Source organism: Pongo abelii, chromosome 11, assembly GCF_028885655.2.
Source record: "Pongo abelii isolate AG06213 chromosome 11, NHGRI_mPonAbe1-v2.0_pri, whole genome shotgun sequence".
Taxonomy (NCBI): Eukaryota; Metazoa; Chordata; class Mammalia; order Primates; family Hominidae; genus Pongo; species Pongo abelii.
In genome coordinates, this window is record NC_071996.2 from 121,754,226 (window position 1) to 121,782,221 (window position 27,996).

General features: G+C 52.5%; 1 protein-coding gene and 1 non-coding gene across 2 annotated transcripts; both read left to right on the forward strand.

Moving 5' to 3' along the window:
* The first annotated feature begins 2,830 nt into the window (after positions 1–2,830).
* On the forward strand, positions 2,831–26,896 carry PNKD (PNKD metallo-beta-lactamase domain containing). Its single transcript, XM_002812848.6, has 9 exons — positions 2,831–3,184; positions 19,826–19,941; positions 20,072–20,184; positions 20,781–20,839; positions 21,590–21,682; positions 22,037–22,200; positions 23,556–23,642; positions 24,528–24,643; positions 24,880–26,896. Exons 1-9 carry the CDS (start codon positions 3,021–3,023, stop codon positions 25,051–25,053), a joined length of 1,086 nt encoding a protein of 361 aa, XP_002812894.1. The 5' UTR covers positions 2,831–3,020; the 3' UTR covers positions 25,054–26,896.
* On the forward strand, positions 8,331–8,431 carry LOC112132515 (small nucleolar RNA U13). Its single transcript, XR_002914278.1, has one exon. It is a non-coding gene; the product is annotated as a small nucleolar RNA U13 (small nucleolar RNA).
* Positions 26,897–27,996: the final 1,100 nt, after the last annotated feature.

Consider the following 27,996-nt stretch of genomic DNA (forward strand, 5'->3'; position numbering starts at 1 on the left):
GGCCCTGACGTGGGAATGAGCGTGGCACATTTGAGGAAGTGTGGCTGGTCCGTGGTGACAAGGGAAAGGCATCTGAGGAGGCTGAAGAGACAGGCTGGGCCCTATCGAGCAGGGGCTTTGTGGAATATGGTTAGGAGTTTGACATTTCAAAGAACGTTTGTGAGTATTTAATATGTACCTGACACTATGCCAGACACTGGAGAGTTGAAGATGAATAAATTAAATCCTTGGCCCTACTCTTTTTTGCTTTTATTACTATTTTTAATTGACACACAATAATGGTAAATATTTATAGGGCACAGTGTGATAGTTTGATACATGTATATAATGCGTAATGATCAAATCAAGGTAATTAGCATATCCATCACCTCAAACATTGATCATTTCTTTGTGCTGGGAACATTCAAAGTCTGCTCTTCTAGCTATTTGAAAATATGCAGGCCAGTGCCCGTGGCTCATGCCTGGAGTCCCAACTACCCAGGAGGCTGAAGCGGGAGGATTGCTTGAACCCTGGAGTTTGAGGCTGTGGTGAGCTATAATCGTGCCACTGCACTCCAGCCTGAGTGACAGAGTGAGACCCTGTCTCTATTTTTAAAAAAAAGTATGAATAAGACCTAGAGTTGGCACAAAAGGGGACATGCTTAAGCCCATGAAGGAGCTGGGAGGGTTCAAGAAGAGCTTTCTTGGAGAGACCACACCCAATTTGAGTCTTTGGGGAACAAAGGATAAATGGCACTCCATGCAGAAGGCACAGTATGTGCAAAGGCATGGGGATGTGAAACAATATGGTAGCTTGAGACAATACCTAAGTAGTTAGGTATTCTAGGGTATAAAGTGCAGAAGAGGGGTAATCATAAGGCATCAGCCTGGATGGGATAGAAAATTCTTATGGCAGAGGAGGTGAAACTAAAGCCAACTTGCAGCAGACATTAGAAGTCTTCCAGAACAGTCTAAGGGTGGGGTTAAGGCTCCCTGGGCCTGCATGAGTCCCCTAAAACACACACCCTCACTCCTTTTCCCAGTCCCGCCTTGACTCCCTATGTTTCATCAAACATATCTTGGATTTATTATCTATAATCTTGTTAATTGTGTGGCTTGAGATTTAGAATTTGGTCATCTCTGTTCTCTGCAAGCTCATGCTTGAGAATGCATTTCCTGTTTCAGATTACAGGACTGCATTTTAATTTCTCAATAGAATGCCTGATATAGCCTTACCTGGCACAGCCTTACCTGCAGAAAGATGTGTGCACAATGACTTTTGATGATGCCCCATGATCCTTCACTTTGCATGTACAGACACAGACTTGGAGATGCAAACTCCTGCATCCTACAAGGGCCATCTGCAAATTGGCTTATCAGTTTTCTTACTCCTCTGCCTCCTCTGCAGTACCAGCCCTTTATATGCCAGGCACTGAGAAGCAACCTAATTACAGGCGAGGAGACAGGGAGGGAGCAGGCCATAGGCTCTGTCCCTCAAGATGTACCCACATAGGAGAAACTCCATGTCTGTCTGGGTTTTCTGGATTAAACCCAGATTCAGGTATTGGAATTACAATTCAGTTTGAAGATAATTTAACATATCCCTCCCAGAACCTCCCAGCAGCAGCAGAGGTGAGCTTGACTTTTTTTTTTTTTTTTTTTTTTTTGAGACGGAGTCTCGCCCTGTCACCTAGGCTGAGCTTGACTCTTTTTTTTTTTTTTTGAGCCGGAGTCTTGGTCTTGTTGCCCAGGCTAGAGTGCAATGGCACGATCTCGACTCACCGCAACTTCTGCCTCCTGGGTTCAAGCAATTCTCCTGTCTCAGCCTCCCGAGTAGCTAGGATTACAGGCAGGCGCCACCATGCCTGGCTAATTTTGTATTTTTAGTAAAGATGGTGTTTCTCCATGTTGGTCAAGCTGGTCTTGAACTCCCGACCTCACGTGATCCGCCCCCCTCGGCCTCCCAAAGTGCTGGGATTACAGGCGTGAGCCACCGTTGCTGAGCTTGACTAGAGCATTTCCTTCCCTTCCTGTCCTGGGTCAGAGCTAGGGCTGGAGCCAAAACAAGCCCAGCCCTGGCTCCTGTGCCTAAATTTGTAGATTTCACCACCACCACGCCGGCCCTCACACCTACTTCCATTCCAGGGACCTTAACAACTTCTAGAATCCATCAGGAGGGCAGCAGTAGGGAGCTGGGAACGGTGATGTGGAAATCGCCCTGGGTTTGGGAGTGGGAATGCCCCAGCCCTAGGCCCCTCTGTGCCACCCATGGCTACATATTCTAGGTCATGTTGCTCCTCCAGAGCTTGTGTGGCCTCTTCCTATCCTTCAGGGCAGGATTTATATGTCATCTGCTGGGGAGGCCCTCCCCCATCTAAGCTGGCCCTCTCTGTGCTCCATATCATTGTCCCCTCCTTGACTTCCTTTCGCAATTTATCACGCGCATATGTATGTGTGTGCATAAACAGATATAATTTTGTTTGCTTGCTTATTTGGTTCGTCTCCTCACTAGATTCCGGACTGTGGGCTCCAGGAATGCAGACGGTGTGCCTTTGACCCTTGCATCCTCCTCAGAGCCTGGCAGAGTGCCAAGTACATAGGAGGAGCTAGAAGAGTAATTCGGCGAATGAATAAATCCATGAATGGCAGCTGACCCAGATGATCTCTCAGGTTTCTGCCAGTTGAGAAAGTGTAGCCCTGGACGGGGAGGCGGGCGGGGCGAACTGCGAGCTCCTACCCCTTCCCAGGGCTCAGGCGACTGTGGACCCCGATCAGCGCAGGCTCGCGGCCCGCTGTGGCCCCGCCTCCTGGCCTCCAGCCGGGGGTGGAGCCAGGCCGCCCCCCAAGCCGGGTGGCCTTCGGGGTGCTTGCCCGGCTGGAGGTGGTAAGGGGGCAGGTCCAAAGGAGAGGTCAATGGGCGGGGCGGGGCCACAACGCCCCCACGTCCCGAGCCGGCCGGCAGGTTCCCCGCCGGGGGCCGGGGCCGGGCCGTTGCCTAGCAACGCCGAGCCCCGCCCGGCCGGCTCGCGCCTGCCCCCAGCATGGCTTGGCAGGACTGGCCCGCGGCGTGGCAGTGGGTCGCCGGCTGCTGGCTCTTCCTCGTCCTTGTCCTCGTCCTACTTGTGAGCCCCCGCGGCTGCCGAGCGCGGCGGGGCCTCCGCGGTCTGCTCATGGCGCACAGCCAGCAGCTGCTCTTCCGAATCGGGTTAGTGCCCGGGCTCCGAAGCGTGCGGGCTCGGGAGGCGGGAGAGCTGGGAGAGGGGACTGGGAGGCGGGGGCCGGAGCTGGAGGTGGGCGTGGCGGTTAGGACGGGGCTTGGTCTAAGGGAAGAGGGATCGAGGAGACGGACTGGAGAAGCCACTGAGTTGGGGGGCCTGAGGGAGTTGGGGGGCTGGACAATTGGGATAAGCTGGGGAAGGAGGATCGGAGAGGCGGGCCAGGGTGGCCACGGAAGGGGGCGTGAAAGGACGTCTGGAGAAAAGTGCCACAGAAGGGGCTGGAGACCAGGACGCTGGACAGGGGGATAGTGCAGGAGCCAGGGCTGGGAAGACTGTCCCTGTCCGGGGGTGAGGTCAGCAGATGCCCGGGCTCCGATGGCAAGTGCTGGAGAGAAGGAATGCCTCCCACCGTCTGACATTTAAAACTGCCAACTCCTTTCGTATGTCCTTGTCCCACTCCCCAGCACCCAACTCCTCACCAGTCAAGTTAGGTTCTTCTGTCCCAAGCAAGAGTCCCAACCCTGTTGGATTCCAGTATGTCCCTTTCCTTCTAACCAAAGCCTGGCCCGTGTAGAAGCCCCAGGCTGTGAAATCTGACCCAACGGACTCTGCCCGCTTTTCCAGTGATTTGTCTCCATCGACCCTCCCCCGCTCACTCTGCCCTCCTGCCTCCCTCTACCCCTTCCTTCCTGGCCCCAGGGGAGGGTGGCGACTAGCAAGTACTGTTCAGCCCCAGGGACACTGAGAGGCAGGGAAGAAGACAGGCCTCCGAGGGCCCCTGTCCCCTTCCTACTACCAGCCTGGCCATGGGTCAGGACCTCAAGCCCCAGTTTAGGGACAGTAATGTTGGGGATGGGAATTGTGAGAGCCCTGGCCACAGGCCAGGTTGTGGGGAGAGCCTAAGCCTGGGAATTTCCCGAGCTTCCGAGCAGACATTGTGCAATTCACCCTCTCCTCCCCAGACCACCCCACACGCCCAGAAGCTTCAGGCCCAGGATTCCACTCACAGCCTAAGAAATGGAGATATAAAGGCAGGAAAACTAGAAAAACACGGTGCTGGAGGGTGGGGTGGGGATCTTGTGTTTGTGCCTTTTGGGGCATTCACATCTCTGATATCCTAAACCTTGGTCGTAGTTTAGATAATGCGCCAAGTAAGTTACCATTGCTCTGCACGTTGCATTAAAATAATGAGATTGAAAAATATTTAGGCCAGGCGCGGTGGCTCACGCCTGTAATCCCAGCACTTTGGGAGGCTGAGGTGGGTGGCTCTCCTGAGGTCAGGAGTTCGAGACCGGCCTGGCCAACATGGTGAAACGCCATCTCTACTAAAAGTACAAAAATTAGCTGGGCACGATGGTGAGCGCCTGTAATCCCAGCTACTCAGGAGGCTGAGGCAGGAGAATTGCTTGAAGCCGGGAGGGGGTGGTTGCAGTAAGCCGAGATCATGGCCATTGCACTCCAGCCTGGGTGACAGAGTGAGACTCCATCTCAAAAAACAAAAAAAAAGAAAAAGAAAAAAAAATTCCAAATATGAAGGTATCTAAATAATTTTCTTTCTTTTTTTTTTTTTTTTTTGAGACGGCGTCTCGCTCTGTCGCCCAGGCTGGAATGCAATGGCGTGATCTTGGCATGGTGAAACAGGGTTTCACCGTGTTGGTCAGGCTGGTTGCAAACTCCTGACCTCATGATCTGCCCACCTCGGCCTCCCAAAGTGCTGGGATTACAGGCGTGAGCCACCGCACCCGGCCTTTTTTTTTTTTTTTTGAGACAGGCTCTTGCTCTGTCCCCTAGGCTGGAGTGGTGCAGTGGCACAATCTCAGCTCACCGCAACCTCCGCCTCCAGGGTTCAAGCAATTCTCCTGCCTCAGCCTCCTGAGTAGCTGCGACTACAGGCATCTGCCACCACATCCAGCTAATTTTTGTATTTTCAGTAGAGACAGGGTTTCACCATGTTGGTCAGGCTGGTCTTCAACTCCTGACCTCATGATCTGCCCGCCTTGGCCTCCCGAAGTGCTGGGATTACAGGTGGGAGCCATTGCACCCGGCCCATATTTGGGATTTTTAATGAAAACATTTTCTCCCCACAAAATTTCTGGGAATTTTACAGCCTTATCTGGGGAAAGATTTTTAAATCTACTTCTAGCTTTCAAAATTAGTAAGTTTGAGGTCATACAAATGGCCTGAGGAAGTGGAAAACAGAAGTTTCCATAAGGAACTGGAATCAGAATTCCTGAGATCAGAATGCCAGGATCACTATCTCAGAATCTTGAGAGTGTGGGTATGCCTGGAACTTGAGACTTGGGATTTTACAAATCTCCAAAACTCTAATCATTGGAGAGCTTCTTCAAAATGCAGTATTTCTACAGGCTTTCCTGTGTCTGGATTTCAAGGTTGATTTGGAATCCATTCCTCAAATTTGCAGAGAGAAGGGTGTCAGAAGGGTGCCTGGAGTCAGAATTCCAGATCCTGCTCCTCATAGTCTGGGAAACAATCAGTCCAGTCCCCAGGGGGAGATGCTGCTGGCTGCTCGAAGGGAAAGGGGATATTTGCAGGAAACTGTAGGGGGGAAATGGGCAAGTGTTGGTGCTAGGGGTGCCTCCAGGAAGGATGGGGAGGGAGGGGGAATGGGATGGAACAGGACATGATGGGGATGGGGAGGGCACATGCGCTACCGACCTGAAGGTGTGGCTGGGAGGATCACAAATAGAGGATTCTATTGGGGGTGGAAAGGAAATGATGGAAACACCAGGCTCACCGGGAGGAGAGCTGTTGGCCATGTTATCATTAATAATCATCATCCCTGGTGTTTGACAATTTTATAAAAGGCTGTCCTTAACCATAACTACAATTGTCTTAGGATGAGGATAACTGAGCACAGTGGCCACAGGCAAAACTGATGTGAGACACATGCATCTGGGGCTCTGTGGGGCCTGGGAGACAGTGTGGATAGTAGCAAAGTACATAGCATGTGGGGTCGAACAAATCTACTTTTGCATCCTAGCTTTGTTGCTTAGTAGCCATGTGACCTTGGACAAATAACTTCTCTGTGCCTTGGTTGTTTGCATCTATAAAGTGGGGTTGGGGATGCCTACCTCATAGGGCTCCTGTGACGATCAAATGATACTGCACCTAAAATACACAGGGCCTGGCTCTAAGAGAGTGTTCAGGAAATGTTAGCAGGTGTTCTTGATGTGGCCTAGAGTTGAGTGGGAGAGTATCTATGGCCCTGTGTCCTCCTGGAGCTTCCTTACTTAATTCCACCCCTGTCTTCCAAGCCTGTCCTACCCACCATCCAGCAGGAAACTCCGTATGCCTTCATTCAGCCAGGGAACACCTAGCTGCCCTGGGTAAGGACTGTGGGTTCCCAGATATGAACAGGTTCTGATCGCTGTTCTGCAGGGAAGGGGAAAGCACAGGTGAACAGATATAAACAAGGGCCCAAACCCGGGAGGAGGCAGGCCGTGGCAAGCTCCCCAGAAGCAGCACGATACGCCTGGGGAGTCAGATCAGGAATGTGGGACTCCCCTGTGCGTGCCCCCTGCTTCATGCCTCTGTTGCCCTTTTGCCTTCTTAGGGGTAGTGGTGGGGGTTTTGCAGAACAGAGTCTTGAGGAGAGCCTCTGTCTGCAGAGGGGAGACGAATAGGACACAGGCAGGTCTGGGAGGGTCTTGCAGAGCCGAGGAGGTGGGTAGCAGCTGGCCTGTGGGGAAAGCCAGTCCTAGTGACAGACTTCCCTCCCTGACCAAGCCCCCTCTCCATTCCTAGGCATAGAAGGTTCTTCCTGACCTTGGCAACCCTCTCTGGGACGGACCTAGCTTGCTCTACTTCTGCAAGAGGAAAGCCGTTATCTGGGGCCAATGCGTCCCACTGGCTTGATTTCAAGAGTGGCAGGAGCCTGATGGGAGGGTCCTTGAGTGAATCCTCCCAGCCCCCTGAATGAGGCCAGGTAGATGCAGTGAGCTGGGCTATCCATGTCGCAGCCTGGCAGGAGGGGAGCAGGATCCTTTTCCTTTCTGGGGCCTGTGGGACTGTGGAGAACTGCAGCCAGAGCACCCACAGCAGCCTCATGCCTCCCTGCTGTTCTCTGCTCTCCCCACTGACACAGCTTCCCCCTGCTGCCTGGTTGGTCTTCAAAGTGTGGCTCTGAGCAAATTTCCCTTCTGCAAGCCACATTGCCGACAGTATGGAGCCACGCCCCTCGCCCAGGCCTTTGCAGCCCTCCCACCCCCCCCACAGACCTGCCCAGTTTCATCTCCCCCAGGCCTGAGCTGTTCCTGCACTTCTGTCTGACCTGTCCTGCCTTCCTTCCTCCCTACATCTCTACTGTCAAATTCTGTTGCATCTTCAAAGCTCACCTTCAAAGGTACCCAGAATGTGAACACTTCTCCCTGCCTCCACTGCCACCACTCTGGGCCAGCCAGGAGAATCACTTGAACCCAGGAGGCAGAGGTTGCAGTGAGCCGAGATTGCGCTATTGCACTCCAGCCTGGGTGATAAGAGTGAAACTCCATCTCAAAAAAAAAAAAGAAAAAAAGAAACTGTTATTTAAGTCAGGAATGGATTACTTCTCTGCTCAAACTCCTCCAGCGAGTTCCCACCTCTCTCATGAAGTCCAAGTCCATTCGAAGTGTGGCTTCAGGGCCCTCTGTGACCTGCCCATCCTTACCACATCTTTTAGCACCCTTCAGCCTGTTCCTCTGCCTCAGCCACAGCTGGTGGCCTCTCCACGGTGCTTCAGTCCTAGCTGAGAGGTCTGGGCTAATTCTGTTTCTGCCGGTTGTAATCCCAGGCCTCAAATACACCAAGACAACCCTACCATCAGGCCTTTCTGTGGCTCCACATGGCTTGCTGCCTCACTTCCTTCAGGTCTCTGCTCAAATTTTGCCTTATTTGAGAGCCCTGCCCTGACCACCCCGCATAAAAATAGCACCACCCCCACCCCTGCACCCTGTCCCCTCTCTGGCTTTATGTTCCCCCTAATTCACATCACCATGGGACACACTAAATGTTGATTGTTTTTCTCCCTCAACCAGAATATGGCTACACAGGGGGAGAAACTTTGTTCAAGACTGTATCCCAGATTCCAGAACAGTGCCTGGCACCTAGGTGGCCCTTACTAAATGCCTCTGAATGATCCTTTTGTAATTCCTAAGTATGATTGGGTTTTCACACGCATAGGTAAGATGCGCCTCCCTCAAACCTTGTGATGATGTCAGCACGGTATCCGTCTGATGTGAAAGAAAAAAAGTTTCTGAATGAATGCATGCGTGCATGAGTAAATGAATGAAAAGCTTGGCTCAGGTGCCCTTTTCTCCATGAAGCCTGCCCGGCCTCCTCAGTCAAAATGAACCTCTGTGTCCAGACCACCCCCAGCACTGTCTTCCCTCTTCGAGCTTCCCGTGCGCATTCTTGCTTGTACTGGAGTTAGGTGTTCACAGATCGGACTTCTGGCTGCTCTCTGTGTTCCTAAGGGGTCTTGGGGCCGGGCGCAGTAGCTCACGCCTGTAATCCCAGCACTTTGGGAGGCCAAGGCGGGCGGATCTCTTGAGGCCAAGAGTTTGAGACCAGCCTGGTCAACATGGCGAAACCCCATCTCTACTAAAAGATACAAAAATTAACTGGGCATGGTCACACACCCCTGTAATCCCAGCTACTCAGGAGGCTGAGGCAGGAGAATCGCTTCAAACTGGGAGGCGGAGGTTGCAGCGAGTGGAGATCGTGCCACTGCACTCCAGCCTGGACGACAGAGCAAGACTCTGTGTCAAAACAAACAATCAAGCAAAAACTAAGGGGCCTTGGAGCAGACCTGGCTCCACTAGAACCCTGTGTCCTTGGTGGCCCTCTGGGACCCTCAGGCCTAGCTCAGCGAGCATGATCGAATCAGGAAGGCCTGGGATTGGGATGAGCGAGGAGGGAAGGGGAAAGCCACAAGAAACAAACCAAAACTAAACAAAGCCCAGAGCCCTTGGCGGGCAGGTGGCCTGGGATTACACCCATGGAGACAGAACTAGCCAAGGCCTCCCAGCCAGGGCTGAGACACCATGGAGAGGCCACCAGGTCTTACTGTGCTTCTGGTCCTAGCCAAGAGCCCTCAGCAGCCCCTCCCCTTCCGTCAGTGACAGATGGGCGTCCTCTGAAGAGGGCTGTGAAGTCTGGGGAAGAACCCGTCCTGGGGTGGGCAGGGCAATGGCAGACCCTGACCCGGGGATCTCCTGTTTTGACCACGGAGCAGCCCTGTCCCTCTCCTGCGCATGAGGAAGTCCCCGCGCCCCCAGGCATGCTGGCAACTTCGGGAAACCCTTACCCTCAAGGGCTTTTTAGCTGTCTTGTTATCTTCTTCAGTTTCCTCAGTTTTGAGAATGCACAAAACATGGAGCTGCTCTCTGCATTCCTGAGGGGCCTCTGAGCAGACCTCGGGTCCCATAGAACCCTGTGTCCTGGTGGCCCCCCAGGTCCCTCAGCTCTCAGACAGGCACTTTCAGTTCCGTTTCATTAGGAGTGCCCTGTCGTTGGTGAGATGCAGAGCCTGGGCAGTCTGGGTCCTGAGGACATGAAGGGAGAAGCCAGAACAGTCCCCGGCCAGGGCCCCACTACCAGCCTGAGCTTGCCTGTTGGGTCCCAGTGGAGTCTGGGGCCCTGTGGGATCGGGGGGCCATTTAAGGGGTGCAGGAGGAAGGGAGGAGTCAAGGCAGGTGACTCTGGCAATAGGGGCTTTCCAGATCATTCTGTGAGAGGCAGAGCCCCTGTTATGCTGCTCCCCTACCCTCCACCCTCCCTCCTACTCCTCCTGGCCTGAGGCCAGCCCTGGGCCCAGCTGGGACAGAGGCTTGAAAACCTTCAGGCTTCTCTCAGTGCTGCCCAGGATGGTGAAATGGCCCCACAGAGGAGAGAAGAAGAGCTTCATTGTGTGTTTTCCACTGTGTGCCAGAGGGAGGGGTGTCTGGGAGGGCAGTGGCTCACTGTCCCCAGCTGTCCCACATTGCCTCCCATGGGGCTGGAGGCTCACATTCAGATACCAGAGACACCAACTGCTGGCTCACTGAGGCAAGGAGTGGAAGGTGCACTTTGACCCTACGCTGGAGGTGCTGGCACTGTCTGCAGCTGTAACCCCACAGGGAGGGTCCCTTGGGGCAGCTCCTACTTGCCCAGGCCGGCTGCTTCCCATCTTGCAGAATGGTTTTTCTGCCTCCCACCTAAGTTGCAGAGGACCAATTAGGAAACTTTATTTTCTTTTTGGTGAGGTGATGATGGGTAGTTCCTGTCCCCAGAACTGCTGAATCAAAATCTAGGAAGAGGGAGGGGGAGAAGAAGGTCAGAATCTTCTTGTTTAACCAGCACCCCCAGATCATTCTAATATAGATGGGCCAAGGCCCATCTTAGAGAAGCACTGTCCTACATCCCAGCTTGCTGACTGTGCCTGGGAAACCCATGGAGAGAGTATGAACCCACATCTGGGCCTAGGGCATCAGTATTTTCTTGTGAGTCACATGAACTTACTGGCCCAGGATGCAAGGGAGCACTCAATTTGACAGAAAGGGAAACTGAGGTTAGGGGAGTGAGTTCCTGCTTCTTGCCTCCAGCAACAGAAGAAGCCGTATCTCTGGTAATGGCTTAAGAAACCAGGGGCCATAACATGGGGCAGTGACATCCTGGGAAGGTGGGGTGGGAGTGATTGGAGACAGAAGGGCACAGGTTCCAGCCTGGCATGGTGGCTGATGCCTGTAATCCCAGCACTTTGGGAGGCTGAGGCGGGTGGATCACCTGAGGTCAGGAATTCAAGACCAGCCTGGCCAACATAGTGAAACCTGTCTCTACTAAAAATACAAAAAAAATAGCTGGGTGTGGTGGTGAGCACCTGTAATCCCAGCTACTTCGGGAGGCTGAGGCAGGAGAATCGCTTGAACCCGGGAGGCAGCGGTTGCAGTGAGCTGAGATCGTGCCATTGCACTCCAGCCTGGGCAACAAGAGTGAAGTTCTGTCTCAAAAAAAAATATATATATATACAGGACTGTTTTGCATGCTTTTTATTTTTATTTTTCTTTCTTTATTTTTTTATTTTAGAAGGAGTCTCGCTCTGTCACCCAGGCTGGAGGGCAGTGGCATGATCTTGGCTCACTGCAACCTCTGCCTGCCAGGTTCAAGCAGTTCTCCTGCCTCAGCCTCCCAAGTAGCTGGAATTGCAGGCATGCGCCACCATGCCCGGCTAATTTTTGTATTTTTAGTAGAGACGGGGTTTCACCATATTGGTCAGGCTGGTCTCCAACTCCTGACCTCAGGTGATCCACCCGCCTCAGCCTCCCAAAGCACTGGGATTACAGGTGTGAGCCACCGCGCCCAGCCATGCTTTTGTATTTTTAATGAATATAGTCATATTGTTTTCTCTGTGGTATGTCTCAGCATAACGATACGTGCTTGAACTTTGTGAATGTTGAAACCTGTTGCTCTAGATCATGTGTTTCCCTTGCTGTGGAGTTTTCCAAGGTCTGAGTATGTTGGGATTTATTTGTACATTTCGCTGGTGGCAGTCATTTAGGGGGTTTCCGCCCTTTCACTCTTGGGAGCACGGGATTATCATTGGGCGGTACAGGAGGGGAGTAGGCAGCGCCTGCTGTGGTCTCAGTTTCCAGAAGGCCTGACTGGAAGTTGGACATTTGCTAATAAGCAGTGAGGAGCCACTGAAGACTTGAACAGGAGCAAGCCTCAGCAAAACGCGGTGCTTTAGGAACTTCTTTTTGCCAGTGGTTTGCAGTTTGGGTTGGAGATAGAGAGCTGGGGGACAGAGGCTCTTGTAAGGCCCTAGGTGAGTTTCCAGGGCCTGTTCCCACAGGTGAGGCTGCGTTGGGGGCAGTGGAAGGCAAAATTGAGAGGGATCCTGTTTTGGTTGCATATGCCAGGGAGAGGGCTAAATGCAACTGTGAGGACAGGGGGCCTTTCCCAGAAAGAGAAGGAGCAGGATGGGGAGCTGACCATGGGGACTGTCACTCGCCAACTCTGCAGGCAGATGGAGGAAGAGCCTGAGCTAAGTGGCATAGAGAGTCGTGTGGAAGCCCTTAGCAGGGCAGGGCACAGGGCTGGGGAGAGCCACTAGGTCCTCAGGCTGCTCTCCCCTTCCCTTCCTCCTTCCCCATCTCAGCCCTGCCTTCTCCTGCTTTGCCCAAAGATCAAGACCTCAGGCCAGCAAGGACTGCAACCTGTCCCTAGCCCACATCCAAGCCAGGCACAGATCTCCCATCCCTCTGCCACCGCACCCTCTCCACCTTCAGCACCCCCTCTATCCAGGCCCCTGTCTCTCTCCCACCTGGATGACTCAGTACCTCATGCCGCTTTTCTCCACTCAGCAGCCCAGTGAGCTCTCAGAAAGGGAGTCTGATCCTGTGCACTCTGTTCTAACACCCACCAGCCATTTTCTACTCTCTGCGTGGCCTGGCCCCGGCCCACCTCACCAACCCCTTCTCCAGCACTGTTGGTCCCTCCAGCCCTGCCTAGAGACTCCGAGGCCTCCTGGCAATTCCTAAAATTCCACACTCCTCCTGGCTTGGTGCCACATCACCCAGAACCGTCCATGCCGCTGGCTCGGTCTTGCAGTTTCCAGCACGAATGTCACCCTCTGGGGATGAGGCCTTCCCTGGGCACCCTGTCTACAGTAGAGCCTCTTCCCTTCCGGCCCCTCTTTTCCACCCCCAGCCATAGTTAACTGGCAGTTTGCTGACTAATCCGGTTTCTGGTTTAATGTCTGTTGGCCCTCCCTTTCCCCACATTACAAGCTCCCTGAAAGCAAGGGCCCCTTCTGCCTTGTTTCTGCTGTCTGCACTGTGTCCATCATGCACAGTATTTGCCAGATACAGCGAGTGACAGGGAGGGGCCTTGTTTACTGCAGCTTCTTGGTACACAGTCCCTGCCCCCACAGATCTTGTCTTTTCTTAGGGACAGAACCTGGGCACATGTAGTCAGCATTTAGTAAGGGGAGGCGGGGAGCTTATCACCCCTCCCAGATGTGCATGACCCTGCTCTAGCAGCTGGGAGGACTTCCTGGCTGAATTTGGGAAGGAAACAACAGTTGCTAAACATCTTCCACTTGCCAGGCTCTCAGCTGAGTGCTTTACATTAGTTTTCTTATTTTAGGCACTTAATCTTCACACAGTCCTTCGGGGTAAGTCACAGCATTGCCATGTTATAGATGAGGAACCTCATCTGTGAAACTCATGACTTGCCCAAGGTCACAGAGTCAACAGGGGCCAGGCTATGATGGGAGCCCAGATCTTTCTGTTGCCAGAGCCTCTCTTCTTTCCATAAGCCCATGTAGCAAGAAATGAAGACAGGAATGGGACTCAGGCATCGGTGCAAGGTGGTGTCTGTCAGAGGAAAGGGTGATTTTATTTAATTTTATTTTTTAACTTTTCATTTTGGGCCAGGCGCTGTGGCTCACACCTATAATCCCAACACTTTGGGAGGCCAAGGCGGGTGGATCACCTGAAGTCAGGAGTTCCAGACCAGCCTGGCCAACATGGTGAAACCCTGTCTCTACTAAAAATACAAAAATTAGCTGGGCATGGTGGCTCACGCCTGTAATCCCAGCACTTTGGGAGGCCAAGGCAGGCGGATCACAAGGTCAGGAGATCGAGACCATCCTGGCCAATATGGTGAAACCTCGTCTCTACTAAACAAAAAATACAAAAAATTAGCCGGGCATGGTGGCAGGCGCCTGTAGTCCCAGCTACTTGGGAGGCTGAGGCAGGAGAATGTTGTGAACCCGGGAGGTGGAGCTTACAGTGAACCGAGATCGTGCCACTGCACTCCAGCCTAGGCAACAGAGCAAGACTCTGTCTCAAAAAAAAAACAAAAAAAACCAAAAATTAGCCGGGCGTGGTGGCGGGCACCTTTAATAGCAGCTTCTAGGGAGGCTGAGGCAGGAGAATTGCTTAAACCCGGGAGATGGAGGTTGCAGTGAGCTGAGATCATGCCACTGCACTCCTGCCTGGGTGACACAGCAAGTCTCAGTCTAAAAACAAACAAACAAACACAACTTTTCATTTTGAAATGATTTCAGGCTTGTCAAAATAGTACACAGCATTCCCATATGCCTCTCGCCCCTGAATACTACCGCCTTTCATAATCCCAGTACAGTCATCAAAACCAAGAAATTAACATCAATACTATCCTATGAAGTACTCTCAGAGCTTACTCAAATTCACCATTTTTCCCCGCTGTTGCCCTTTCTCTGATCTAGAATCCTGTCCAGGATCCCACGTTGCATTTCTCTCCTGGTCTTCTCCAGTCTGGGACAGTTTCTCAGTCTATCTATCTTTCATCTTGTCAATACATTTGAAGAGTAGAGCCTGGGCAACATAGTGAGACCTCATCTCTACTAAAAATTTAAAAAACAAGCTGGCATGGTGGCACACACCTGTAGTCCCAACTACTCAGGAGGCTGAGGCAGGAGGATCGCTTGAGCCCAGGAGATTAAGGCTACAGTGAGCTGTGGATCACATCACTGCACTCTTGACCTGGGCGACAGAGCAAGACCCAAAAAAAGAATTATAGATTTGCATTTTTGGCACAAATACCACAGAAGTGATCTTATGCCCTCCTCGGTGCATCATACCAAGAGGCAAATGATGTCTATATATTGTTACTGGTGAGATTAACTTTGATCACTGGCTTAAGGTGGAGTCAGCCAGGTTTCTATGGCCTTTATAATTAGTGGTTATTTTCTGAAGGAGATACTTTGAGATTATGCAAATATCCTTTCTCATTGTACTTGGGTGATTTGACTGGGGTCTCCAGGTGTTAGAGTGTGCTCTTGTGTGTTAGAAACTCTCGGTGTTAGCCTGGGAGCGAATCAAGACATCTTCTCTTCAAAAAAATAATAAAAATAATTAGCTGGGCATGTCTGCTCATGCCTGTAGTCCCAGCTACTCGGGAGAGTGAGGCGGAATAATTGCTTGAACCCCAGCGTTTCAGGCTTCAGTGAGCTGTGACTGAGCCACCACACTCCAGCCTGGCTGACAGAGCAAGATCCCATCTCTTTAAAAAATAAATAAATAAATATAAATAAAAAAGGGCTGGGCGCGGTGGCTCACGCCTGTAATCCCAGCACTCTGGGAGGCCAAGGCAGGTGGATCACCTGAGGTTGGGAGTTCGAGACCAGCCTGACCAACATGGAGAAACCCTGTCTCTACTAAAAATACAAAATTAGCTGGGCGTGGTGTCGCACGCCTATAATCCCAGCTACTTGGGAGGCTGAGGCAGGAGAATTGGTTGAACCTGGGAGGCAGAGGTTGCGGTGAGCCAAGATCACGCCATTGCACTCCAGCCTAGGCAACAAGAGTGAAACTCTATCTGGAAAAAAAAAAATATTAATTGTCCTGTCTGTCCTACTAGATAGAACCTTCACAAGGACAGTGAGTTTGCCTTGCTCAGTGTGTGTTCAGTGCCTGGCCAATAGCAAGGATTCAGTAAATATTGTTGAAGAAATGAAAATGTAAGTTGGCGAAATCTAATTTAGAAATAAAACCAAAAAAAAGAAGGCCTACGAGAAAGGAACATAAAGACAAATAAAGGTTGGCAAAGCCCTTCAACCATGTGCCCAGATTGCCAATCAATATAAACCCATGGGTACATAGAGCAGACAGTGCATTGATTAAACTTTACCTAAATCATTTCTACAAATTGCCATGGAAACCTGCTTGGTTTTGACCCAACTGCTTGCAGACAAATCAGCTAGCTCTCCCCTAAGGGGTCTGAAGAGCAGCTGCACCCACCCCCACATACACAGTCAATCCTTGTAAAGACTTAGGGTCAGCCAGGCATGGTGGCTCATGCCTGTAATCCCAGCACTTTGGGAGGCCAAGGCGGGTGGATCATGAGGTCAAGAGATTGAGACCATCCTGGCCAACATGGCGAGACCCCGTCTCTACTAAAAGTACAAAAATTAGCTGGGCGTGGTGGTGGGTGCCTGTAATCCCAGCTACTTGGGAGGCTGAGGCAGGAGAATCGCTTGAACCTGGGAGGCAGAGGTTGCAGTGAGCCAAGATCGTGCCACTGCACTCCAGCGTGGTGACCGAGTGAGACTCCGTCTCAAAAAAAAAAAAAAAAAGTTTGGAAAAAATAACCATTAAAAGTACTATAATATGAAGCTTTTTTTCTTCTACAATCTCTATTTTGACCTGTGATGTTTTCAATTTGCTATTTAATGTCATTCTAAGTAAGAAGCATTTAAATTATTAGCAGGAATTTTACCATTTGCTTAATATTGTGCAATGCCTGTTTTAAATACAAATATAAGAACATTTAACTCCTGTAGAATCACAGAAACTACATAATTAATATTTCTTAGCTTATACATGGATGTGTATTTAGTTCTTACCAGGACAAGGTCTCCTCTGTCACTCAGACTGGAGTGCAGTGGGGCAAACATGTCTCATTGTAGCCTTGACCTCCTGGGCTCAAGTGATCATCCCACCTCAGCCTCCCAAGTAGCTGGGACCACAGGTGCATGCCACCATGCTTGGCTAATTTTTGCATTTTTAGTAGAGACGGTCTCGCCATGTTGCCCAGTCTGGTCTCAAACTCCTGGGCTCAAGCACTTCTCCTGTCACCACCTCCCAAAGTGCTGGGATTACAGGAGTGAGTCACCACACCTGGCCTTCAATTCTTTTTTTTTTTTTTTTTTCCAGACAGAGTTTCACTCTTGTTGCCCAGGCTGGATGGTGTGATCTTGGCTCACTGCAACCTCTGCCTCCCAGGTTCAAGTGACTCTCCTGCCCAGCCTCCCAAGTAGCTGGGATTACAGGCGCCCACCACCACACCCTGTTAATTTTTGTATTTTTAGTAGAGATGGGGTTTCACCATGTTGGCCAGGCTGGTCTCCAATTCCTGACCTCAAGTGATCTACCAGCCTCCGCCTTCCAAAGAGCTGGGATTACAGGTGTGTGCCACTGCACTCGGCCTTCAATTCTTTTTTTTTTTTTTGAGATGGAGTCTCACTCTGTCACCCAGGCTGGAGTGCAGTGGTGAGATCTCCATTTACTGCAACCTCAGCCTCCCGAGTAGCTAGGATTAGAGGTGCCTACCACCACGCCCAGCTAATTTTTGTAGTTTTAGTAGAGATGGGGTTTCACCATCTTGGCCAGGCTGGTCTTGAACTCCTGACCATGTGATCCACCTGCCTTGGCCTCCCAAAGTTCTGAGGTTACAGGCATGAGCCACGGCACCCGGCCTTCGATTCTTAATACGTGCACGTTCTGCCAGCACTGTTGGCTTGCCGGTTAATAAGGAAGGATGGAAAGGAAAAGGATGGATTGGTTACCCTATCTTCCCTTTCCTTTCTATATCGCTATTTGCAGCATAAATAGGTGGATAACACAAAAGCAGGAAAGGATGCAGCAGAGTTCCTTGGTCATTCGTGTTTCTTAGAACACCTCTGTCTTTGTGCACTTGAAGCACGTTCTAGTTTGAACTGAAAGCTTGGCCTCTTGGGTCAGTCATAGGTGTGCACTCGCCTTGTACTCACTTTGAGTCTTGTTGAACTCCCATGCGTTGTGGGTCCCCCAGATTTGTGTGCTCATGGGCATTGCAGACTCTGTATAGGTATGATAAGCGAGGAACGGAGCACACTCACTATGTGTGTCTCTTGCTCCCTGCATGTCCCACTGTCCTATAAGGCTCCACTTACAAGACACAAGGTCAAAGAAAAAATCATTAAGAATTTCAGGGTTGGGCATGGTGGCTCACCCCTGTAATCCCAGCACTTTGGGAGGCCAAGGTGGGCCAATCATGAGGTCAAAAGATCAAGACCGTCCTGGCCAACATGGTGAAACCCCATCTCTACTAAAAATACAAAAATTAGCTGGGTGTGGTGGTGCACGCCTGAGTCCCAGCTACTCAGGAGGCTGAGGCAGGAGAATCGCCTGAACCTGGGAGGCAGAGGTTGCAGTGAGCTGAGATTGTGCCACTGCACCCCTGCCTGACGACAGAGCGAGACTCCCTCGCAAAAACAAACAAACAAAAAAAGAATTTCAGGCTTGGTCAGGCACAGTGGCTCACACCTGTAATCCCAGCACTTTGAAAGGCCAAGGCAGGTGGATCACCTGAGGTCAGGAGTTCAAGACCAGCCTGGCCAACGTGGCAAAACCCTGCCTCTATTAAAAATACAAAAAATTAGCCGGGCATGGTGGTGTAAGCCTGTAATCCCAGCTACTCGGGAGGCTGAGGCAGGAGAATCACTTGAACCTGGGAGGTGGAGGTTGCAGTGAGCCGAGATTGCACCACTGCACTCCAGTCTGGGCAACAGAGCGAGACTCTGTCTCAAAAAAAAAAAAGAATTTCAGGTGGGACACAGTGGCTCACACCTGTAATCCCAATACTTTGGGAGGCCAAGGCAGGAGGATTTGTTGAGCCCAGGAGTTCGAGACCAGCCTAGACAACAAATTGAGACCCTATCTCTACAAAAAAGATAATTGGGATTACAGGTGCCCACCACCACACCTGGCTAATTTTTGTATTTTTAGTAGAGACGGGGTTTCACCATGTTAGGCTGGTCTCGAACTCCTGACCTCAGATGATCCACCCGCCTCGGCCTCCCAAAGTGCTGGTGTTACAGGCGTGAGACACCACACCCAGCCTCAGATGATTTTTTTTTTTTTTTTTTTTTTTTTTTGAGACAGAGTCTTGTTTTGTCACCCAGGCTGGAGTGCAGTGGCGCAATCATGGCTTACTGCAGCTTTGCCCTCCCAGGCTCAAGCAATCCTCCTGCCTCAGCTACCTGAGTAGCTGGGACCACAGGCATGTGCCACCATGCCCAGCTACTCTTTTATTTTTTTTGTAGAGACCCTATAGGGCACAATGTTGCCCAGGCTGGTCTCGAACTCCTGGGCTCAAGTGATCCTCTCCCCTTCCCTCCCAAGGTGCTGGGATTACAGGTGTGAGCCACTGTACCCAACCTTCTTCAGATGATTAGGATGCATGCTAAAGTTTGACCACCACTGCTCTTTCTGAAATATTTTTTCTACCTCATTTCAGCCTCCTAATTCCTACTCCTTCTTCCCTGCAAACGTCACTTCATCAGAGGTGCTAGACCCTGGGCTAGATTAAACCCCTCACTCTCCAAGTCTCTCTTTTTTTTTAGACAGAGTCTCACTCTTTGGCCTGGGCTGGAGTGCAGTGGTGCGATGCCCAGTTCTCCTGCCTCAGCCTCCTGAGTAGCTGGGACTACAAGCGTGTGCCACCACGCCCGACTAAGTTTTGTATTTTTAGTAGAGACAGGTTTTCGCCATGTTAGTCAGGCTGGTCTCGAACTCCTGACCTCAGGTGATCCACCCGCCTCGGCCTCCCAAAGTTCTGGGATTATAGGTGTGAGCCACCGCGCCCGGCCTCTCCAATTTTCTTCTGTGAGTTCCTCAGTTCACGTCTCCCTGATAGATTTTGAGTTCTAGGTGTGTCCGTCTCATTCTCCATCTTGTCCTGAGTGCTAAGCGGGCAAACAGTAGGCACATAATAAGTGAGACTGGAATTGCATTGGCTCACGGGGTGACCAAAGGAATGGAGATGTGGGGCCTGCAGGCATCACGAAGGAGTCTAGGAGAGCTAGGGAGAAAAGGCTAATCATAGGCCACCCACTCGCCCTCTAGGTACAGCCTGTACACCCGCACCTGGCTCGGGTACCTCTTCTACCGACAGCAGCTGCGCAGGGCTCGGAATCGCTACCCTAAAGGCCACTCGAAAACCCAGCCCCGCCTCTTCAATGGTGAGCTCTGACTGCCCCGGCCAGCATCCCCCGTTCTGTGCCCCCACCCTCCCCACCTGCTCCACTTCACATAGCCCAGCCCCTGGGCTCCCTGCCTGTTACCCCGCCCACAGCCCATCTCTGTCCCCAGGAGTGAAGGTGCTTCCCATCCCTGTCCTCTCGGACAACTACAGCTACCTCATCATCGACACCCAGGCCCAGCTGGCTGTGGCTGTGGATCCTTCAGACCCTCGGGCTGTGCAGGTGAGGGGAGGGCAGGGAGCAGGGGGTGTCTGGAGTCACCTTGGGGACTGGCAGTTTCCCCTTGCTAGAGAGGGCTGACCCTTGTCCGTCTGCCCGTGGGATGTGTCCCATATGCTCCATGTTCACACGTGCACATGCGCACACATAGCCTGGGGAAGGGGGGTACAGCGCATGGCTAGGCAGAAGGGGAGAGCAGGAGTGGGGGATGCAGAGCCAGAGGGCTGGGGGTGTTGGCCCAGGAGTCTGGGTCTTGTGAGTTTCCAGGCTGGCTTTCACTCCCATTGGCCCCCTTCAGACCCCCTTTCTTTCTGTCACCTCTGTCTGTCAGTATCTGGGTCTCTCTGTCTTTGCCTCCCATTCCTTATTTCTCTGTGTCTGCCTCTCTCCATGTACAAGTGTCCCTCTGCCTCCATGTGCCCCGTGCTTCACATTCCCGGATCTCTCCCCTCCAGCTCCATCCCCTTCCTCCGCTTCATCTCTCCCTGCTCTCCTCTCCTCTCCTCTCCTCTCCTCCAGCACCCACACTCCTGGCTCTTGCTGCTTCAAGTGTCCCTTGCATCCTGCTCCCCAGTCTCCAAACCTCCTCTCTCTCGCAGGCTTCCATTGAAAAGGAAGGGGTCACCTTGGTCGCCATTCTCTGTACTCACAAGCACTGGTAAGGGGCTCCCGTCTTCTCTGGCCCACCCTTGTCCCGGCTGGGCTTGCCAGGACTGGGCCCATTGAGGACGGCCGGGGCCAGAGGTCAAGAAGTCAGTATGGGCCGGCACCCACCTTCCTCGTGAAGTCACCCAGACACCAGCAGGGAGGGAGGAGAAGGGACAGTCTCCCACCACTCCATTGATCGAGCTTCTGAAGCCCCAGAGGAGGGCAGGGCAGTCATTTCTCTTTCATTTCATGGGCATGTATTAGATACCTACTGCACACTGGGCATGGACAAAAGTTATGACTCTTCCATCAAGGAAATTCTAAGACCAATAGGGGAGATAGCCCTGTATCAAAGTATATAAAAGCGGAGGCAAGAGGGTTGGGAGTTCAAGCCCAACCTGGGCAACATAGTGAGACCTTGTCTTCAAAAAAGAAGTATGTAATATTTAGGTAACAGTTGGCACAGGGAACAGGGATGGGAGGCCCAGGCACGGTGTGATCAGATCCACTTGGAGAATTGAAAGATGATGACCTGAGCTGAGGGTCCAGGAAGCTCAGCTGGCATTGGCCAGCTTGAGTTGTTGGGGGCGATGTTCTGGGCAAGGGAACAGCTTGAACAAAGGCCTAGAGGTGTGGACAACTTGGCTCAGTCCAGAAGCCACAGCCCCAGCACTTAAAGGCCTGGAGATGGTGTGGTAAAGAGGGGGGCTTAGGTACTGTTGCCCCTCGAAGCCCCCTGCCTGTCTCTGCCGTCCTGCAGGGACCACAGTGGAGGGAACCGTGACCTCAGCCGGCGGCACCGGGACTGTCGGGTGTACGGGAGCCCTCAGGACGGCATCCCCTACCTCACCCAGTAAGTCCCTGACCTAGGCAAGGGATGGCCCTTCCATGGGCCCTTTCCCCCACCCCCAGCCTTCAGTGAAGTGTTTCAGGGGTATCAGCAGGTGGATCTTTGCCAGTGCCCTTCCTGGCCCAATCCCAGCCTATCTGAAGACTGGCACTGCCCATCCCCCAACTGATCCAGCCATAGTCCCCAAAAGAGGGAAGGGGGAGGGTTCGGACCTGAGACCCGAGGCACTGGGTTATCTTCTTTTGTATGGAAGCCCACTCTGTTGTGAATCACCCAGCCCCTTGGGCCTGGGATGGGGGCAGGGATCAGCATGGCACAGATCCAATACCTTCTCTCCCCTGCTCCCTTGTTCCCCAGTCCCCTGTGTCATCAAGATGTGGTCAGCGTAGGACGGCTTCAGATCCGGGCCCTGGCTACACCTGGCCACACACAAGGCCATCTGGTCTACCTACTGGATGGGGAGCCCTACAAGGGTCCCTCCTGCCTCTTCTCAGGGGACCTGCTCTTCCTTTCTGGCTGTGGTGAGTTTCCCCGAAAGAGAGAGGAGCTGGGAGAGGAGGGAGAGACAGAAGCTAGGGCAGCCACAGTCCCATGGAGACCACTGAAGCCTTAGTTTTAGCACAGATATTGTCGTGGCAGTTACTTCCATCTGTGTTACTCAGATTGGTTTTAATCCTTGAGATTTCCTTTGGGGCACCTTGGGATACTGAGGCAGGAGGATCACTTGAGGCCAGGAGCTGGAGACCAGACTGGGCAAAATAGCAAGACTGTCTCTACAAAAAAATTTAAAAATAGGCCAGGCATGTTGGCTCATGCCTGTAATCCCAGCACTTTGGAAGGCTGAGGTGGGAGGATCACCTGAGGTCAGGAGTTCAAGACCAGCCTGGTCAACATGGTGAAACCCCGTCTCTACTAAAAATACAAAAATTAGCCGGGCATGCTGGTGCATGCCTGTAATCCCAGCTACTAGGGAGGCTGAGGCAGGAGAACTGCTTGAACCCGAGAGGTAGAGGTTGCAGCAAGCTGAGATCGCGCCACTGCACTCCAACCTGGAAGACAGAGCGAGACTCTGTCACAAAAAAGAAAAAAAATTTTAAATAATATAAATAATATAGGCCAGGAGCAGTGACTCAGGCCTGTAATCCCAGAACTCTGGGAGGCCAAAGCAAGTGGATTGCTTGAGCCCAGGAGTTCAAGACCAGCTTGGGCAACATGGTGAAACCCCGTCTCTACAAAAAATACAAAATTAGCCAGGTGTGGTGTTGAGCCCAGGAGTTCAAGGTTGCAGTGAGCTATGATTGTGCCACTGCACTGCAGCCTGGGCAACAACGAGACTCTGTGTCAAAAATAAAAAAGACTTCCACCAGCTGCTGGACAGAATGAGAGAATGTCTGTAGCTGAATAAAGCCCTGCAGGGAATTAGTTTCCCTTGGGTGGAGCCTGGTTCTCTGATACAGTGACTGGCAGGACTAGGTTATGAAAAGTTAAGAACAGCTAGGTGAGGGGGTGGGTGAGGATCACAAGTCCCAGGCTGCATGGAATCCCAAAGGGCAGCCTAGGCGAAGAAGTGTTCCGTAGGAAAGAGTAGCCCTGCATCTACCAAGCCTGGGGCCTGCAGCCTGAAGATTCTGCAGCCCCTCCCTTCAGGTGTCACTGTGTGCAACGGAGGCCTCAGATGGGCTTGGTCGGGGGGTGACCAGTTGGGCCCAGCTCCCAGTGAGGAGGGAATAGATGCCTGGGGTGGGTCTGGAAAGGGCACGGTCAGGGCTGGTGGCCAGCCAGAGCATTACAAGCTGGTTCCCACCTGTCTGGGTGTGCCTTATGCCATATTGTGTTATCCTGGCACCTTGTGACATACCCTCCAACCCCTACCCAGGACGGACCTTTGAGGGCAACGCAGAGACCATGCTGAGCTCACTGGACACTGTGCTGGGGCTAGGGGATGACACCCTGCTGTGGCCTGGTGAGACACCCCCTTACTACTCCCCATCCTCCAGCCCCACGCTCAGCCTGGGACAAGGGCCTTCCCACCCCCTCACTCCCCTAGAAAGCAGGCCAGCCCAGTTCCTGGCCCAGAAGCGACACAGCTCCACCTCTAGGGGTAGGGACAGAGTTCTGGCCTCCCTTCTTCCTGGAGTGCTGGCTCCGTAACACATCTGCTTCTCACACTACCTTCCCCTGCCAGCCAGCCTTCAGCCTCTTGGGAGCCCTGCAGGCCCCAGGGCATTCCAGAGAGATGTCTAATTGTTCATAGCCGGAGCCCAGAACAGAAAATAGCCTTTGCTTATCTGGGGAGAAGTCAGTAAATCCACTCTGCATGTAACCATTGCCTTGTGGTGCATAAAAACATTCACAGATATCTGTTAATCCTCAGAACATATATTCATTCATTCATTCATTCATTCATTCATTCATTCAGCAAGTACTTTATGTGCACCTAACACATACCAGGCTCTGTTCCAGGCACCAGGAACACAGCAGGTACATCTGTGTCCGGTGGCATCATTGTTCTCTCCACTTGCCAAATGAGAAAGTTGTGCCTCAGAGAGGTGCCATGACTAGACCGAGATCACATGCTAGGCAGTGGTGGAGTCAGGGCTAGATGCAGGCCTGCCGGCTCCAGGTCTAGTGGTTTTTTCCCCTGGAACTATTGCCACCTTTTCACCCGTGGCTGACTTGTGCCCACAGTTAGAGAAGCGGCTCCTGGCAGTTGGGGTTTTCCTGGAAGTGCTGACCTCATCTCTGGTTGTCAGGTGCCCATCAGCCTGGACCTGGGGCAGGGAAGACTGTTCTGACCATACCACCAATCTCTCTCTGCTCTGTGTCTCACCCCCGTGGCTGTCGGTAGGTCATGAGTATGCGGAGGAGAACCTGGGCTTTGCAGGTGTGGTGGAGCCCGATAACCTGGCCCGGGAGAGGAAGATGCAGTGGGTGCAGCGGCAGCGGCTGGAGCGCAAGGGCACGGTGAGGACTCGGGGTCCGGGAGGAGCTGTGTGGGCAGGCACTCAGCCCCAACGGGAACCCATCCATGCTGACCCCAGGCCTGCGAGCACCTCCCCAAAGCTCTGACCTGTTTGGTCCATGGGCCCTCAAGTCAGAACTCCTGAACTCCAGGATGGGGCAGGGGTCGGGTCAGACTTCTCTGTCTTGGATCCATTTCCTAGCTTCTCTCCACCAAACCTGGTTCCTCTCACCCACAGTGCCCATCTACCCTGGGAGAGGAGCGCTCCTACAACCCGTTCCTGAGGACCCACTGCCTGGCGCTACAGGAGGCTCTGGGGCCAGGGCCGGGCCCCACTGGGGATGATGACTGCTCCCGGGCCCAGCTCCTGGAAGAGCTCCGCCGGCTGAAGGATATGCACAAGAGCAAGTGATGCCCCCAGCGCCCCCAGCCCAGCCCACTCCCCGCATGGGGAGGCCACCGCCACCAACACCTCACCATCCTCCTCATCGCTAACACCACCACCTCCATCGGCGCCCAAGCGGGCATCATCCCCCACACTGCTCAGGGGAGGGGAGGGATCAAGCGATGAGACTGAGGCCAAGAGAAGGGGGCCGGTCGGAGGCTGGGAACCCTGCAGCGCGAGGCTGCCTCATCAACGGCGAGAGGAAAGGAGGGGTCTCGGGACATCTCTAGACCCTACCAACTGGGAAGGTCCCCTCCTCCTTCCCTACTCCTGGGACGGCAGCAAGGACATGGGGGCTGCTGTTAGCTTCTCCGTCGGGAGGCCTCATCTCACTGTAGCCCTGGAACCCAGGGCAGAGGGGCCCACAATCAGGTTGAGTCCATCTTGCCCTTCCCTCATCCAGGGTTGGGAAAGAAGCTCAGCCCCTCACAGGGGCCTCAAGTGTGATGCCTTGCAAAAGCACCACTCAGAGGGGCAGCTGGACTCTGATGTCCTGAGACTCTGCCCTCCTCCCACAGCCTCCCTGCCCCACCCATCCCTGCAAAGCCATTTTTCAGACAGAGCCATTCCTGAGAACACTGAGGGGCTGGAAGGCTGGCTGGCCACTCTCTGCCTCAGTGGCCTCCCTACAGCCTGGAAGAAGGAGGATCCTGGTTGCCAAGGAAACCTCCTCATTGGGCTAAGGAAACACTGGAGTCTGGAGTGTGGAGCCCCACAGTCTTGCAGGTCACACGCTCTCCTTGCACATCTGGCCTGGTTGTGCCCACTGGCCTCTGCCTCTGCCCTGGGCCAAAAGGACCCCTCCTTGCCAGGGGAGAGACAGCCACGGTCCTCTTTGGCCGCTGCGGTTTTCTCATTTTGGCCCTTGTTCTTAGGCCCATCTGCCCGCCTTCCTCCATCTAACTAATCTCTCCTGTTTTATCCGCAGCCCTTTTCTTCTTTGAGTTAGTAAAGATTTATTCTGTAACCTGACACTCATCTGGCCCTTTGCAGTTTGCCAGCCACATTCCCATGTGATTTCCCACTGGATCCAGGCCCCCACCCGGCTGGGAGGAGGGGGCTCTGACGTGCAGGTTGGAAATCAGAAGTCTGTGAGCAGAGCGCAGGAGTGCATGGCAGCTCTGGGTCCCAGACCTGGCCCGGCCCCTCTGCTTACTCCACCTCCAGCTCTGCTGCTCCTCTACTCTTGGGTCGAGATCCCTTTGGAGCCACAGTGAGGAACCCTGTGGTCCTCAGGCAGGTGTACCTTGGGTCAGCCAGGAGCCCTCTTTTCCTGTGTCAAAGCCTGCCCTCGGGCTCTGCTCACCTCTGGTGACGCTCCGAGATGTCCCTGCCCTCAGTTTCCCCTCATGATCTGGCCTCTGCCCCCTTCTCCAGCCACAGCCTCTAGTACACTTTAGCAATACCACCAGACTAGTTAGAGTTCCCCACGCACCAAGCAAGACATGCAGTTTCATGCCTCTGTGCCTTCGCTCATGCTGTTTCTTCCGACTGGAATGCCTTCCCCTGCTCCTCCTGCCTTGTCTGCCTGGCAAGTTCATCTCTCACGATCCCCTCAAAGGCCCCCTCCTCCAGGAAGGCAACCCCTGTGCCCCTCCCCTCCAGGCTACCTCTGCACTTTGTCAATGCTTCTCTTGTGGCACTTATCACACTGTATTTTACTTGTTTACATGTTTGTCTCCCCTTCTAGACTGTGAATCCTTAAGGGCATGGACTGTATCTTATGCATCTCTATTTCTGCGCCTAGCACGGTGCCTAGCACACAGTAGGCGCTCAATAAATGTTGAATGAATGAATGATTTAATCAAGACTTGATCACCCAACAGCTTGTCTTTGTTGCTACATGAGTGAAAACAGCAGAGAACTTTCTCGCAGTTTTCCCATCTCAGTTCCAGGCCTGCTAACTTGCAGTTATGGCACTTCAAGAGTTTTGATGAGAAATGATGCCCACGGGCCAGGCGCAGTGGCTCACACCTATAATCTCAGCTCTTCAGGAGGCTGAGGCAGGCGGATCACAAGGTCAGGAGTTGGAGACCAGTCTGGCCAACATAGTGAAACCTCATCTCTACTAAAAATACAAAAAATTAGCCAGACATAATGGCAGGAGCCTATAATCCCAGTTACTGGGGAGGCTGAGGCAGGAGAATCATGTGAACCCGGGAGGCGGAGGTTGCAGTGAGCCGAGATCACACCACTGCACTCCAGCCTGGGCAACAGAATGAGACTCTATCTCAAAAAAAAAAACAAACAAAAACTTTAAAAAAAAAAAGAGAGAAATGATGCCTAAAATATGTTCCTCCCAAGGCCCATGGGCATTTGTTCAGGGTTTACAATTTGCTTATCTCAATGTTTCCCAAAGCTTGAGATACACAAGTGTACCACTGGCCGAAGTAGGGTGGCTGTACATGGCCACAGCACAGCAATCAATCGGACTTCAAGGACATGGTCTTGGCACTAGTGTGTCTTTAATGTCTTTGGAAAGACAGACCCGGGATCCAGGTTCATACTTTAGTTTGGAAATGTCTCTAGTTAAGCTTTAACAACATGGTTTTGTTTTCATTGTATTTATATTTGGGTTCAATATTTATTTTTGACAAGTGACACTGGTTTTCAGTTCATAAAAATGATTAAAGGGCCGGGCGTGGTGGCTCACGCCTGTAATCCCAGCACTTTGGGAGGCCGAGGCAGGCAGATCACGAGGTCAGGAGATCAAGACCATCCTGGCCAACATGGTGAAACCCCGTCTCTACTAAAAATACAAAACTTAGCAAGGCATGATGGTGAGCGCCTGTAATCCCATCTACTCAGGAGACTGAGGCACGAGAATTGCTGAACCTGGGAGGCAGAGGTTGAAGTAGGCCAAGACTGCACCACTGTACTTCAGCCTGGGCAACAGAGGGAGATTCTGTC

What these genes read in the sequence shown, in the direction of transcription:
- PNKD (XM_002812848.6), top strand. Translation starts at nt 3,021, where the DNA reads ATGGCTTGGCAGGACTGGCCCGCGGCGTGGCAGTGGGTCGCCGGCTGC. An exon ending in GGCATCCCCTACCTCACCCA is followed by an intron (nt 21,683 to 22,036) that starts GTAAGTCCCTGA and finishes CTTGTTCCCCAG; the next exon opens with TCCCCTGTGTCATCAAGATG. An exon ending in GCTCTTCCTTTCTGGCTGTG is followed by an intron (nt 22,201 to 23,555) that starts GTGAGTTTCCCC and finishes ACCCCTACCCAG; the next exon opens with GACGGACCTTTGAGGGCAAC.